This window comes from Vanessa atalanta, chromosome 28 (genome assembly GCF_905147765.1).
Source record: "Vanessa atalanta chromosome 28, ilVanAtal1.2, whole genome shotgun sequence".
NCBI lineage: Eukaryota > Metazoa > Arthropoda > Insecta > Lepidoptera > Nymphalidae > Vanessa > Vanessa atalanta.
Window position 1 is genome coordinate 2200225 of NC_061898.1, and position 16381 is coordinate 2216605.

Genomic DNA, 16381 nt, shown 5'->3' on the forward strand with positions numbered 1-16381 from the left:
GTATTACCTTGCTGAATTTTAAAACAGACCGTAGTACAACTGAATACTCTCATACGTATGAACTGATTCGTGGAACTAAAACGAACCTCTCTGTAAATATAACCACTTGATTTTAAGCCTTATTAAATGTAAAATACCGGTTAAAATTGCTTGTAAAAAGCCTATTTTAATTGTTAATTGACTCCACTACTAGTGTAACAATTAAAATATTTGTATTACGCCATTCTCACCACGCGCCTCTTGTCTTGATGAATCAAGACAAGAGGCGCGTGAATGAATGTGAGTGAATCAATTCTGTGATTAAACAAACATTTGTCAGACCGATTATCTATTATAAATATATTATCTATTATAAATATAATATTGCATATCGATAGACTATCGATAGACTATCGATAGTATTGCAAAAACCATTCAAAGTCAAAGTCAAAAATCTTTATTCAATATAGAAGTGTTTACACTTGCTTATTGATTGTCAAAAATCTACCACCGGTTCTGTACCTGAGAAGAACCTGCGAAAGAAACTCAGCGGGATATATATATATATATATATATTTTAACCATTTTCCATGTACGATGATAATTATATTTTAGTTATTTAAACAGCCTGGAGGCGATCATTCCATTCCCAAGGTGTGCAGTCAACTAAAAAGTCATTAGTGTTGTAATATCCTTAGGCACATAAACGCTCTTTAACGATTCTTTTGAATTTTTAATTGAATAATTTTGAACGTTTTCTGGGATCCTATTGTAAAAACGTATACATTGCCCCAAAAAAGAGTTACTATACTACCCGGCACGAAACTTGACCTAACATGGCGTCCTCTGCGCAGGTACAGTCCTTGCGAAAATCACGTACTATCTAAAAAGCTTAAAATAAATATTTAATATATTAAAGGGTAGGTACGTAATAAAACACAACGGGTTAATTATTGTATATTTAGTAATTATTGTATCAATAAATAAATAAAAAGAAATAAAAATAAAATTTAGAAATATTATTAGAAAATAAATTAATCACTATCACTCAACGGTGTGAAACCCTCAAAATCAGCAAATGAAGTCGAAGTTCTTGGATTGGTACTGGGGTTGGTACTGGTGCTCGGACCGGGTTCGTCATCATCAAAGACTTCCCAATCGCTACTACTGCTGCTATCTGAATCTCCCACTTGAATAACAAGTTGGTCTGTCAACTGGTCCACTACATGGTCGCTTTTGCAATAGTCGTCTTCAATAGACCTTACTTTTGAACATAACTTTTGCCATTCACTTGATCCCATAGCATCTACCTTCTGTTTCACCAGTTCCATAACGCGTGTGACGTTCCACGCTACGTTTTTGCTGCTAACGTAACCTTTGATTGCGGCCCACGCCATTTCAATGGGGTTCAGATCCGGATGATAGGGCGGCAAGCGAAGGACACTATGATTGTGTTGTGCTAACAATCTATCGATATTATAATTTTTTAAATTTTCTTTGTTCGTTTTTATTAGTTCGTACAACTGTGGCTTGTACATTGTTGGATCAAACGAAATTCCTTTTTCAGTCAGCCAGGCTTGCATGTCGCATTTCTTGGAGTTTGAATTTGGGGCCAAATTATATTGTGTATTATGGTAGGATGCATTGTCTACTACCACGACGGATCTCGGTGGTAGGTTTGGTATTAATTGTGAAGTTAACCATTTGGAATAATTTTCATAATTCATGTCGTCGTGATAGTCGCCCGTTTTGGCTCCGGATTTAAACATTAATAAACCATTTGGTATAAAACCGGCTTCAGACCCTGCATGTACCATAACTACCCGTTGACCTTTGGATATCGGTTTTTTTAAACCTTTTTTTGAACCGTCCGTCCACGCCTTGGAACTTGTGTGCGAAGCGTGGACATACGATTCGTCAGTATAAATTATGGGCCTTCCTTCATGTCTGTACTTTTGTATTGCTTCTAAATATTTGATTCGCTGTAATCTTATACTGGTTTTCTCAATAAGAACTTTTCTATTATTTTCTGTTGCTTTCCATTTAAAGCCTAGATCCTTTAAGATGCGTCGAAGACTCCGTTCAGATCCTTGATAATTTATATCCGATCGCAGTTTTGTCAGAAGTTTCGTAACTGTTGGGATTTCATTATTTGTTAAATGAAAATTATGAATGCATCTTTTGATAACTCCTTGATCGAAATTGTCTATACCAGTTACAGGTTTCGATCTAGCATGTTTTTTTCCAGGCGTCCGGAATACTGTGAGAAATTCTGACTGCTCAGCTTCTTTTACGATTCTCCGAACAGTGCATAGAGAGGTTTTTGTTGCTTCAGCTGTTCTCTCTTTAATTTGAGTATCACTTCTGCCATTAGCTTCGTTTTTTAAAAAACAGTAAACATCGTAAATCATTTTCCGAGCTTGTCTTTTTAGAACTATATTATTTTTTCTTGGCATTTTAGTATACTTCGTTAAAATCTTACTATAATAACAAAAGAAACAACCCACAAAATCAACAATACAAAAACAAAGTTAATAATCAAACACAATTTTACACAATAAAACCGTTATATAATAATAACTTATGTTAATGAGCGTACACTAAGACAACACAGGAACATGCGCGGGCGACGGGAGACGCGGTGGCACTGCGCGGGGCCACGCATCCACCCGTTGCTATGGTTACTAGTAATGGCGGCCTTGTTTGCTATAGTAACGCGCTCCTCGCCTCAGACCGCACCTCAAACGACATCTATTTTTTGTTACTGCGCAGAGTCAAGATTCGTGCCGGGTATTATAACCCTGTGTAATCGGGTACATGGAGTAACAAGTTTATTCTTGTTCCTAGTGTTAATAGAATGTACGTCACAATTTATGGGATAATCATTTATGTTTTTGCGTACATACATAACATTATCAAAAACAAATTGAGAAGCGACAGTCATTATTTTAATTTACCTCTTAACGAATCTTTTGGGTTGAATCTATAAATTGCACGAATAGCCCTCTTCTGCAGTACAAAAATAGTATTATTGTCAGCTGCATTACCCCAGAGTAGGATGCCATACGACATTATACTATGGAAATAACTGAAGTACACAAGGCGAGCCGTATCCACATCAGTCAAGAGTCTAATTTTTTTTACCGCATAGGCTGCAGAGCTAAGTCTATTCGCCAATTTATTTATATGGGGGCCCCATTGGAGCTTAGTCTATTGTCATTACTATTAACCTTAACTATCGATAGTCCAGAACTATCGATACTATCGATAGTAACAATAGTGTCGGTGCTACCAATAGTATTGCTTACAGAGAGCTATCGGCAATACTATCGATTGCCGTAATCAATAATTCAATATTATTACTCACGAAGAGCTATCGATACTATCGATATTACTGAATAGTTCCTGTAGTAGAATAGTAGTTTCCTGAATAGTTTCCGAGGTCAACTATCGATAGTTCTGCAACGCTGATATATATTATTATTAAATAAATAAAGATTATAACATAAATGATGGTCGAAAAGTTCTCGCGGCTGCGTTGTTAGTTATAAAAGGTCAGGAACTCCAGGTATGTTCAAAACAAAACTACTGATATACTTGTATTTATTATATAAATAAATATTTTTATGTTATTTTAATCAAGGCTAATGCAGATATGTATCTTTACTATATTTAATAAATTAATAATTTAAACTTAGCTAACAGGACATATAAAATAAACATTTATTTTAAAATCGTATCTGTACTTGGCAAACGTATTGCATTTTACAGCCGAAAATTATAAATGGAATAAAATTATGATATATGAAAATTCTGTACACAAACACTGATGCACAGATTATACTAAAATTTTGTATATATTATGAAGGTGAATAAAACGAGCGGTACAATCGTGAAATATGTTTGAAAATTATTATTTATTACTTATAAATCGATAAATAATACAATACGAGCAGATGGACGTATTAAATAAATACAAATTAACACCAGACGTGACAAGCATTGGTTGCATCGATGCTACTAAGAGTATATTGTACATAAAATCCTCCCCCCCCCCCAGTCGGCCATTAATTCCAAAAGCAATTTTACCGGAAATCTTAAATTTAATTGTATCTAAGATTACAATTTTCAATTCGTCCGACTGAAGGACACACTTTCTCTTTACAAACCAGCAACGATGGCAGCCGGGTCTTCTACACCTTCCTTGATCTTCCTCAGGAACATGACAGCTTCACGACCGTCGATCAATCTGTGGTCGTATGTCAGCGCTATGTACATCATTGGTCTGACGACCACTTGACCGTTGACCGCAATCGGCCTCTCGAATATACCGTGCATACCCAGGATAGCAGATTGAGGGGGATTTACAATGGGGGTACCCATTAATGAACCGAAAACACCTCCATTACTTATCGTAAAGGTACCACCGTCCATCTCCTCGATGGTTAGTTTGCCTTTCCTCGCCTTTTCAGCTAAGTCCGCGATCGTAAGCTCGATGTCAGCGTAGGTCATGTTGTGCACGTTCCTCACGACCGGCACGACCAGACCCTTCGGCGTCGCGACTGCTACTGAAATGTCTACGTAATCGCGATACACTATCTCGGTTCCATCGATGACCGCGTTTACGACGGGCTGGTCCATAAGAGCGTTGGCGGAAGCCTTCACAAATGGCGACATCAAGCCCAATTTAACGCCGAACTTCTTGGTGAAAGCATCCAGATACTTCTTCCTGAATGCCATGATGTTCGACATGTCGATTTCATTGAACGTAGTCAGCAGTGCGTTCGTGTTTTGAGCATCTTTTAGACGTTCAGCGATACGTTGCCGCATGCGGTTCATCTTGACGCGCTGCTCGCTGCGGGTGCCGACGATTTCTTTGCTGTAATCCGCTGGTGGTACTTTGACGGAGGCGGTTTCGATTGCCTGCGCGTGGCGGATAGCTGCGACTGGGATTGAGGAGATCGGCGCAGCTGGTGGTGGTGCTGCCGGTCTTGGCGGTGCTTGTGGTGGTGGTGGTGGTGGAGCGGCTGCTGGTGGAGGCGGTGGAGGAGGCGCCGCAGCTGCCGGTGGTGGCGGTGGGGGTGGAGCTTCTGCTTTAGGTGGCTCAGGAGCTGGCGCAGCGGCCGCCTTCTTAGGAGCTGCCCCGGTAATTTCTAGCCTGAACAATTTCTGTCCAGCTTTGACGGTCTCGCCATCTTTAACGTAGAACTCCTTGATGATACCATTGTCTGGTGCCATGACGGGTATCGCCGTTTTGTCGGTCTCGATTTCGAGGACCACTTCGTCGGCGGCCACGGCATCGCCTACCTTCTTATCGAGCTTGACGTCACCCTCGGAAACGGAGTCAGGGAAACTTGGTGTAAGAACATCTTGCTCGGCGAAGAGTGGGTTCGTGAAGTGAATGGAGGCGACCTGATTGTGAGCGGCTAGGATCCTGGGTTTGAGAATGCGGGTCCCCTGCACTGTTCCGCAGATCTTAGGCACCTCTGACGACCGGAACCGGACCCCCTGGCCCTGTCTCCGGTATATAGTCTGAAGATGCTTCGAGCAGCGTCGCAACATTATTATTTGATCTCTTTGTTACCCTGGAAATGAGATAATGAAAATTTTAATTACAAATAGTTCTTTGTGTACAAAAAACAATAAGATCATAACACGAAGGCAAAGCGGCTTTGCCGAATAAAATGAATAAAATGATTGTAGAATCCAACAGCTAATAATTTTCAAATATGACAAGAGTGCCATTTTTGTACATAGCTTATAGTTTTGGCTGATCGGTAGAGAAAATTATGATAACAGCCCATGAAAGGATCGTCATCGGCATCGCTGTTTTGTTGCGACTTGGTGGAAGGATACATACAAAGATTTAGAGGAATTGCCGTAATAACTCTTCTACATAAATCAAGTCAATCATCTACTTGAAATAAAACTAGTTTTTAACGGATTTAATCGCGTATATTAATTATTTTAACATCCCGACGTTTCGAGCACTTTGCAGTGTTCGTGGTCACGGGCAGTCAATGTTAAAATAATTAATATACGTGATTAAATCCGTTAAAAACTAGTTTTATTTCAATGTGTAATAATCGCGAAAATCTAAGACAACATTAATCATCTACTTCTTGGTTCATCTTGGTATAAAGCAAACCCAAGGCTTCTTTCCGCGAACACCTGACGCGAGTGAACGACTATTCTAAGCAATTTATAATATTGGTCATATATTTTTTTAATTCTATGATAATTAAATAAATAATTATTAATATAAGCCTTTGATTTCTAAACTTTGAACGAATCGCCAACCGATATAGTGATAATATCCTTCCGATTTGATTTCTCATTTTATACAAAACCAATATCACGACGTGATGTGCTTTTGGAGTAAATTGTTATAATCATATTATATATTATAAACTAGTTGTTGTCCGCGGCTTCGCTCACGTTTTAGGTAGTTGGTTGTCATGTTTTAGACAAAAAAGGGCATATGTCCTTCCTTTGAGTTCAAGCTTGCTTCATACAAAATTTCGCCAAATTCGGTTCATTTTTTGGTAGTGAAAGAGCGACAGACAGACAGACAGACTTTCACATTTATAATATTAGTATATATATAGATTCGAGATTATCTGTCCATCTGTACGGTATTATGAGCATACAACGGATTGTAAGGTTACGTAGTTTTGGACTTACATTCAGGATTCGAGGAAAGTTAAAATGGCCATTTGAACTCATTTTTGTTATTAGTATTACGTAGGCGGACTAGCAAGTGGGCTAACAAATAGTTAGTGCCTATCCAACGCACTGTAAGAAAAAAATCATTCCTTACAAAAATTTATTTGGCTTTGTGCAAACCCGTCTGGGTAGGTACCACCCACCCATCAGATATTCTGCCACCAAGCAGCAATACTTGTTATCGTTGTGTTCCGGTTTGAAGGGTGAGTAAGCCAGTGTAATGTAGTTACACTGGTTCGCGCACAAGGGATATAAAAACTTAGTTCCCAAGGTTGGTGTCGCATTGGCGAAGTAAAGGATGGTTAAAATTTCTAACAGCGTCAATGTCTACTTACTATAGCGGTGGTGACCCTTTAACATCAGGTGGCCCTTTTGTCGGTCCGTCTACCTATATGTAAAAAGTCACAGGATCGATCCTGACGTTGCGTCGCTACTTGAAAACTGAGATGTTACGTCCCTTGCGCCTGTAGTGTAGCCCTTTTACATTGGCTCACGCACCCAAATTTAAACACAAAGAAACAAAGATAAAGGCGGTCAAATATGTGATGAACCCAGGCGGGCGTGGACAAAGTTCTACCACGTGAATTAAAAATCCTATGGATTAGAAAATGGAAATGGTGCATACAGACAGAGCGCGTAGAACAAATAAGTAAAGAGAAATTAAAGGTGATGTTTGTGTTATAGTGTGTTCGAATCGTAATTTGACGCAAATTCTAATAATTTGGTCATTGGTTAGATTAGATCTTTAACGATTTCTCAAATAATACCAACTAATTACTAATAGTTATTAACAAATCGCATAAAATACGTAAATCTAAAGTTTGTTTATCTTTTTTCCTACTTCGATTGGAATAGGCTATAGGACAAAATAAAGTGTACTCTCTATTCCCTCACATATAATTCGATAGGGCTGAAAATCCGATAAGAATTCAGGCATAGTCATATTATTTACGTGCTTTCCAAAGTACGAGATTAAAAGAATCGTGAGGCCACTATTTGTCTTATTATAGACTTTTAACGTGGATACAGTCGCTTGGTCTAAGCAATCATTTCATTTTTTTTTTTTTCTTGGTAACAATAATGTATTAAGGTTAATAACGTAAATCTCGTGCTCTGTGAAGGATAACATCGCGAGACACAAGCAGGTTATGTGTATATTTTCAACTAACGTCTGACACATGTGTATCTAACCCGTAGCGTGGTGGAATAGGAGGCCTTAGCTCAGCAGTGGGACATTTACAAGCTATTAAAAATCGATCAATTTACTATTAGCAGATGTTTTATGAGGTCAGTTTAATGGGAATGGCAGACTTATCAGGCTTACAAATGGTCCACTTTTGGAAGGCATGAGATTGGTGTTCTCAAGATAATTCCTTCACCAAATCACAAGAAGAATAATAAACAAAATTAAAACATTAAAATTCAGTAAAGCTGGATTTTAATGTTTTAATTTTGAAAGAAATTCAGTAAAGGTTGGGTCTAAAAAAAGTATTTTTTTTTAAATGGTTAGTCAGTCCGGCAAATGCTCCATACGATGGTAAGAAATTTCAATCATTAGTTACACCTCCAATGCGCCACCAATCTTGGGAACTAATTTATTGTCCCCTGGCTCAATCACCCTTCAAACCGGAATCCAACAACAAACAAAATATTGCCACTTGGCGGTAAAATACATGACGAGCGGGTGGCACCGACCCAGACGGGCCTGCTAGCCCTACCAACAAGTGAAGATTAAGATTCAGTGTATCTACACACTTGACATATTCATGTATGACAATTGACAATTATAATTATTAATTTTTAATTATCTGTATGTCAATCATTGTATTGCATAATTTTAATGTTATCTGTGAAGTGATTCAGTCAAAATTTGTGATTTACTATATCTGCATATACAAGTCTTTATCTTATCTCGTTTCTTTTTTTTTGTTTAACAAGATTGAATGTCACGTCAAATCTACATTTCTAAAAGACCATCTGAACATTACAACACTTAACTTGAACTTTATCACGAATTTTGAGATTTACATAAAAAAATTATTGGGAGTAATCTATAAATAAACATTACTGGTTTAGATTAAGTCATGATATTAAGTCATGTTATCCTGTGTACACTAAAGTTTATTAATCATATATTTTGGTTAACGCCTACATCTTGTACCATCATACAGAAATACTTAGTCTTGTAGTACTTGTTTGAAGGCTATGAGTTACAAGTCACAGGCACAAGGGATATATTAATAACATAACATCTTATTCCCCAATCGAATTAGACCAACTTCGCACCTTTTAATAGATAATTTACAGTTGTTTTTACTTGATACGGCTAGCAATACTTATTATATTCCTGTTTGAAGTAGCTGCGAGCCAGTATAACAGGCATAACAGGTCATAAACAAAAACATCTTCGCTTCCAAGATTGGTATTTGCAGTGTAAAGGGTGGTTAATATTTCTTTGAGTACTGTAATGACAGCATCCCATCCAGTGGTACATTATGACTACCTAATTTTAATAAAAAAAAAAAAAGCTGTATAGTCTTTTTCCTAGACGTTTCTTCATTACTGAGGGTCATGACCAAATATGGTATTAGTTTGTTAATATTTAGTCACAAACTTCAACAAATGTTAAGGTTTCATGTTATGTAACATCAATTAAAATTAATGATATTAAACAAATAACCATCTACATAAAATAGAAGCAAAGCATACACTGATTGTTATAAAATGGGATATAAAAATATTACATTTTCTACAATGTGGTAGCATTAAAAACGTCAAAAATCTATAAAAATATATTAGTAAAGTGTAGTGCATTTATTTATAATGTAGTCTATCACCATCAAGCAAGTTTTTACAATGTAATCATGAATTCATAAGTTAAATTTGTTAATTGAAATTACTTTTATAGGTCATTTCAATAATTTCTGATCTTATGCCTATTTTATGTAAAACCACTAGCTTGACATTGGTATAATTGGGGTCTATAAGAAGAAAAATTATCATTTATGGCTTTTCTCTAATATAATATTATACAACTAACCTCTTTCTTAGATCAACCTGATTATAGATGAAAAATGCATTAAAATGAATTATGTAATTGAATAGATCTAAGTGAAAACAATCAGGTGGTGAAAAAGGACTTTCCTTAACATTACATCGTAATGTTGAAATTATAGAAAAGTGTGAAACAATAGTGGAAATAGGTAGACAAAATTTTAATATCGAATTTATTGAACCTTTTAGAAAATTAAAAATATGTAAACGAACCATACAGTAATAATACAAATATAAATAGTATAAATAGTATTATAAAAGCTAATGTAACTATCAGTCTGTCGCTCTTTCAAGGCCAAACCACCTAACTAATATTGATGATATTGAGTTTGATGTGAGCTTGAACTCCAAGGAAGGATAAAGCTGCTTTTTTTTGCTAAATACATAACAACCGACCATCAAAACGCGAGGGAAGTCACAGACAATAACTAATTGGAAATATATAATCTTTGTATTATTAATTATCATGAAATTGATCCTAGGATAAATTCATTAATTAAAATAATCTTAATTTACAAAATAAAAGGCAGATGGAGCATGTTGAATATCATAGTGAAGCAACAAAAGCAAATACTAATTCCCGGTGATGTAAAACGACACGGCTTTTTGTATTTGCTTTTGTTGCATCACATTATTGGACTATTTATTTTTTGTCTTTAAATAATATATGATAAAAAGAAGTTATCTTTAAAATGTATATATATATATATATATATCATAAAACATATATTACATTGATTGTAACAGTATTTATATTTGATTTAAAAGGGTGTGTATTTGATTTGATATTCCGAGAATGATATTTTATACTCACACATTGAATCAAATATTTTTTTTGTTTAATTGGTTTGTTAAGCTTTAAATTGCAAGTCATACTAATAGGTTACGAGTTACACTCGACAGATAAAGTAATTTTGAAAATTAATAATTTATAACCGCCCATGATTTATTTCCAGAGTTTATGGATAAGATTATGTATTCTACCATAACTCTTAAACGCTTAAACAGATTTGATTGTATGGGGAACCTTTAGAATTCCTACTTTAACCCGAATGACACTTTTTAATCAAAAAGTATTAATTGGAAATATACAATTTTTTGGGTAACTTGTATGTTTAAAGTTATCTTGCCAGTTCTTGGTGGTAAAATTGACATTCTGAACTAGTGATAAAGATTATTGATCAAAAAGTACTTATAAAAGTCTATTAAAATAAAAATGTTTAGATTTGATTTAAATCAAAAAATGATTCATTCAAGAATAATAAAAGTGTTATTCAATCAGATTAATATTAATTAGATCATTAATAGTGTAACTAATTAGTGTATACTCAATTTGTATGTCTTGTCAAGTACATTATGTAATTTTAAAATGTATAAAAAGAATTAAAGATTTGAATTTTTATATTTTTTTTATTTTATGCCAGATATATATTTAATTTTGGGCTTTCGTAATTTTTATGTTACAGAGTAAATAGATACAAGTATATCTTCTAAGTACAGATAACAAATAGAACAAACTTCAAGTGATAATTAAATAGTAATTGAGTGAAAATTAGTGATTCTGGTTAAAACTAGTTTTATATTATCATGAGAAAATCTTACGATTAAAGAAACTTCTGTCTAATACGAAACCGGTTTTTTAGAATAATATTTTACAGGCAAAAAAAAGCGTAATAAAAAAAGAAAAAAAAATTGAAAATAGAACATGCCACAGCAATGACATTCCGGCTAAAATATATTTGACACAAATTATTACGTTTTTATTATAATAATGCGAAAAAAATAATCAATACAGATTAAAACAAAATAAACATTATACGTGATTAGTAAAGATAAAATGAGGGTCCGTGAAACATATGTGGGTGAGATTTCAAGGTTAGTTCATGCAAGTTTAAGTGTTAATGAAAGGTGTAGCACACTCTTACCTTACTTGAGGTAAATAATCTCTTAGCACTGACCGATAAGTTATTTTCAGACAAAATGTTATGTAAGCTCAGGGTCTCATGACACGGGCACTTATTTAATCGATTTTATAGTTATCGTAAGCATAGCCATTTAGGCTCGCACGTGTATTAAAGATAAATACTTCACTTTATTCGAGATGCAGCTTTCTCGTTAGTAATGTCGGGGACCCGAGGTCTACATTAATTTCGATATGCCTTTTCGTCGCCTTCAAATCGAGTTGGTGGCGGCTGTCATGTGGCCAAAATCTTGCGTTTCGTTTCACGTAGAAAATTACATTTGTTAGTTTACTTTTTTTTAATGTTTTAATTTATTCTATTATAATTGGTATTTAGATATTTCAAATTAAATAAATAGTAATTTTATAAACCTTTGCCTTATTTCCACGAGTAGTTATGGTGCTAATATAATCTGTAATTGGGTTTTGAGAAACCACAGATAAGCTAAGCTGAGGTACATTATTTTATCGAATCAACCCATAACTTTTTTTTGCAATGCATGTATTCGCTACAATTAACATAAATTCAAAACACTTTATATATAAGACATAATATATAAAATTCCTTACAACCGTTTTTTTTAAAGTGTTTACAATATTGCTACTCACTAGTAGATGGCGCTACTAACATATGACCAAGGTTTGTCTTATATTATAAGGAAGAAAATCAGGTAAATAACCCACCCGGGGGTTAAATTGACATTCTATTTACACTGACAACCCCCTAATAAACATATAATCTAAGATGGTGTAAAATTGTAGACAAAAGGGCCTGCAATTATATCTGAACCTGGCGCTAGAGCAGGCTGACTGATGTCTACGCTTTACTTTGTGCAACCCAGTCTGGGTAGGTACCATCCAGATACTACTGAGATATTTTATCACCAAACAGCAATATTAGTGTCGTTCTGTTCCGGTTTTGAAGATGAGCGAGCCAGGGTGAATACAGGCTTATGGGATATAAAATCGTAACTCCCAAGGTCAGCGGGACGTCGGGAATATAAATGGGGATACTACGGTTAAAGGACAGCAACTGTTGCTATCAAATATTACTCTAATAGGCCCAAAGGAATGGTTAATGTATCTAAGTGTAATGTCTATGTTGTCTATGGCGGTGACTTGCCATCAGTTCATACGCTTATCCGTCTACTTATTACATAAAAGAAAATGAATTTGTTAATAGCTCAGCTATATTTTACACTACTAAGAGTTCTTAATTAATATATCTTTAATTAAATAAGACCAATTGTATTTAACCACGGTGACGTCACCCTAAATGATTTTAAAATTTATTTACCGATGGTAATACCTTCGTTGACTCAATTTACTACCCTAGACGAGAAACCCTACCTAAGTAATATGTGTAATTTATGATATTATATTAATTGTTTTTCCTTGTATGATTAAAATCTATTTTATAAATAGAAACTATATACGATTTTTTATGTGCAGCCATTGTCCCGAAATCACTGGGACAAAAATCGGCTTTCGCTATTAATATATAGAATTTCATAGAACTACAAAAATGCACTCAAAATATTAAAATAATTTTTCAACTCAACTAATAGTAAATTTGTAAATAAAATGTTTTATCGTCTAATAGTCTATCTTTCATAGATTCACACCTCTTAGCCGGTAAACCTGTCAAGCGCACGGAGATGCACAAATGATGACGTCACGGTAAGACGTCAGGGTTGCCTCTTTTAAAAATATACTTTGATCATTTGTGTTTATAATATGAATTTAAAAAATCAAAGAAAAAAAAATTAATCTCGCATATAAAATAATAATAGCTATTATATGTAACTACACACCGTAAATGTAGAAAGTTTAGAACTTTTATTTGTACAAACTCATTTATTACATTTTCAACCGCCAATTGGAACACTTAGTTTCAAGTTATTTTTTTAATGTTAATAAGGCTCATGTGCTAATGTGCAAAAATAACCTAATGATAAGTGGTCACCACAGACCGTAGACATGGTACAGAATTTTTTTTTTTCATTTCTTACATCGCCAATGCACCAGATCTTGTGCCTCTAGTCACACACTTTTCAAACCGGACCACAACAATTAACATTAGTGCTGTACAACTCTAAAATAATCGATAATCGGGTAGTACCTACCAAGATTAAACTATCGATAAAATTAATGGAAAAAACATATATTAGAGAATGAATAGGATTTGAAATAACAATGACATCCTGACTGATATGAAGCCAACTACACAGGACATATTAGAGTGCACAGGTGTGTTCAAAGACAGGCCCTCTCTATACACTCTCATAACTAGAGGTAATGTTAAATCCGACGCGATCGGAAAGAGTTTTGATGGAGGACAGGAGGCCTCACGTGCTTTCTTAGACACGGGAATGTACATAATCATTTTTCAACTAAAAACTTAACTAATTTTTTTTTTATCGACTTGGGTTGTGGTACATAAAAATATTCTTGAAACATTCTATTGATAATTTAGAGAAATATGTGTATTTGAGAAATAATTATTAAAATATTAATCTCAGAATAATATATTAATATCTTAAAGTGGCAACCCTAGTAAGTGTTGATTTTTTTCGGTGATTTGGCAGACTATCTGCACTCGTGGGTACATTTAAGTCATGAGCGTAACAATTTTAAAAATGTTATTTTTTTAATTTACTTTATTTGCTAACGGGCCGAGGAGAATCAATTAAATGCCTTACTTTTTATATGTAATTACGGTTCGATATGCTGATTTTACCGGCAATAAATCGGGTTGTTATTATTAATATCATTTGTTTGTAACAATTATATTGAAAGAAAATTGACTGTGAGTGAAGTGAAATTACATAAGGACAGTATTGCTATGTTATTTATGGAATTAAAATCTTAGTTCTATAAAAAAAGACGATAAATAGAAACATTAGTATTCTGATTTCAAAATTAAATAAAACGAATACAAACACCGTGCTATTGATATATATTTAAAATGAAAATCGATCAAATATTAATATATTTTTTTTAAATATTATTTGATATTTCCCGCCGGCCGCTTGTCACTCGCGACGCACGTATCGCTTGCAGTGACGTACAATATAGATTCCCGCCATAAGTGGCCCGCACACCATAAATTCTCAGGCCTATTGACGTTTATGCCGCCATTTTATATTTTTGACAGAACTTTTCTTCAATATTTGAAATTTGTTCTTGATTATCTTGATCAATATGTCATTCGATAATTTAATAATTATATACGAGGTATTATATATATTATTTTACTTAGTGGCAGGGCTTTTTGCAAAACCGGCTGGATAGAACACATCCATTCAAATTTTGGGAAGGTGAGTAACTACAGGACATCTTAGTTCCCAATGTTGGTGGCGCATTGGCGATGTAAGGAATGGTTAATATTTTTACGGCGCCAATGTCTATGTGCAGTAGGGACATCATCAGATGGTCTATTTGTGCATACGACTCCCTTTTGCCCTTATTATCGTGTAGAAAAACAAGCTTAAATAAAAAAAAAATTGTTTATACTTTGTAGCATCATGATGTGTACACTACACACGTTCCGCCAATTTCTTTTTTTATTAGGCTGTTTGTTCCACATTCGAAATTAAATCGAAATTGAAAATGAAAAAAAAATGTTTGTATTTTAAAATAAGTGTACATCTTCTTAAATATTAATAGCGTGAGCCGTTTTTTGTCCCAGTGATTACGGGTCCTCGGCTGCACATAAAAGATCGATTATGGTCTCATTTTGAAGAGCTGGACGTAGATGTGCAGAAAAGTAAAGAGGACACATAGTTTTATTAATTTTAGAGAGCGGAAAAAAGTTGCTGGACGGTTAGAAAGCTGTATAAGGAAAAAAATGAAAACAAAATTAAACCAAATTGATATCGACGAATTCCAATTCTAACCGAACTAATGTATAATATTTGATATTAAAAATTTCACTTAAATAGGGTTTTATCATTTCGGCGCCGAATCTAGATGAGTGACTTGCAGTTTACAATGAAATTAAATCAAAACAAAACCTGTCATAGGTCTCGAAATTCCGAAAAAATATTTTTTAAAAACGCGAAGTTTCGCGGGTGACCCACTAGTTATAAATAAATAAAGCATTAGGCTGACTGTTCTAGAACTATGGTTAATTCGAAATTTAAATATAAAAAAGAACACAATTTTGTATTTCTTTATAGAGCACGCGTTCTAGAATTTTGGTAAATTCGAAATTTGAATTAACAAATGAAACACGATTTTGTATTTCTTTGTAACACAAGCGTTTTGTTGTAAACAATTAGTTATTTATAGTTAAACAAACACGTACTTACTAAATGTTAACTAACATTGTAAAATACAGTTTGTAATCGACATTGGCAACCAAATAAACTGTAAACAAAAGACTTGCCATACATTCGCTAAAAATGGACACGTAGGTACAAAGTTGAACGAAAATCGACTTTATTTGTTGAATTTAAAGTTTATTTTCCTTTAATCGCAATGACAGCTGCTCACAAACTGCGATTTTATGCGAATTCCTTTAAGACGGTGTTGCACTGTCAAGATATAATATATACTAGCGACCCGCCCCGGCTTCGCACGGGTGCAATGTGGGTAATCCCTAAGAGATAGACATATACCATCGCGGACTTTTTTGAAGACCGTTTTAAGGTGTACAAT

The 16381-nt window shown here is 34.5% G+C and overlaps 2 protein-coding genes across 5 annotated transcripts; both read right to left on the reverse strand.

Moving 5' to 3' along the window:
* Window positions 1-1013: 1013 nt before the first annotated feature.
* LOC125074516 lies at window positions 1014-1796 on the reverse strand. Its single transcript, XM_047685847.1, has one exon. It carries the CDS (start codon window positions 1794-1796, stop codon window positions 1014-1016), a length of 783 nt encoding a protein of 260 aa, XP_047541803.1.
* A 2231-nt stretch (window positions 1797-4027) lies between these two features.
* On the reverse strand, window positions 4028-11981 carry LOC125074611 (dihydrolipoyllysine-residue succinyltransferase component of 2-oxoglutarate dehydrogenase complex, mitochondrial-like). 4 transcript variants are annotated; one of them, XM_047685970.1, is made up of 2 exons: window positions 11851-11981; window positions 4028-5564 (listed from the first exon to the last, which is right to left on the reverse strand). In XM_047685970.1, the coding sequence occupies exon 2, from the start codon at window positions 5539-5541 to the stop codon at window positions 4141-4143; it is 1401 nt and encodes a 466-aa protein (XP_047541926.1). In that variant the 5' UTR covers window positions 5542-5564; window positions 11851-11981; the 3' UTR covers window positions 4028-4140. The 4 variants fall into 4 exon arrangements, with proteins under 4 accessions (XP_047541926.1, XP_047541928.1, XP_047541927.1 ...); XM_047685972.1 differs by having other exon boundaries at window positions 11846-11954; XM_047685971.1 differs by having other exon boundaries at window positions 11718-11953.
* Window positions 11982-16381: the final 4400 nt, after the last annotated feature.

Bases quoted from the DNA above. Each gene is read 5' to 3' on its own strand.
- LOC125074516 (XM_047685847.1), bottom strand. From the start codon at position 1,796: ATGGTACATGCAGGGTCTGAAGCCGGTTTTATACCAAATGGTTTATTA.
- LOC125074611 (XM_047685970.1), bottom strand. From the start codon at position 5,541: ATGTTGCGACGCTGCTCGAAGCATCTTCAGACTATATACCGGAGACAG.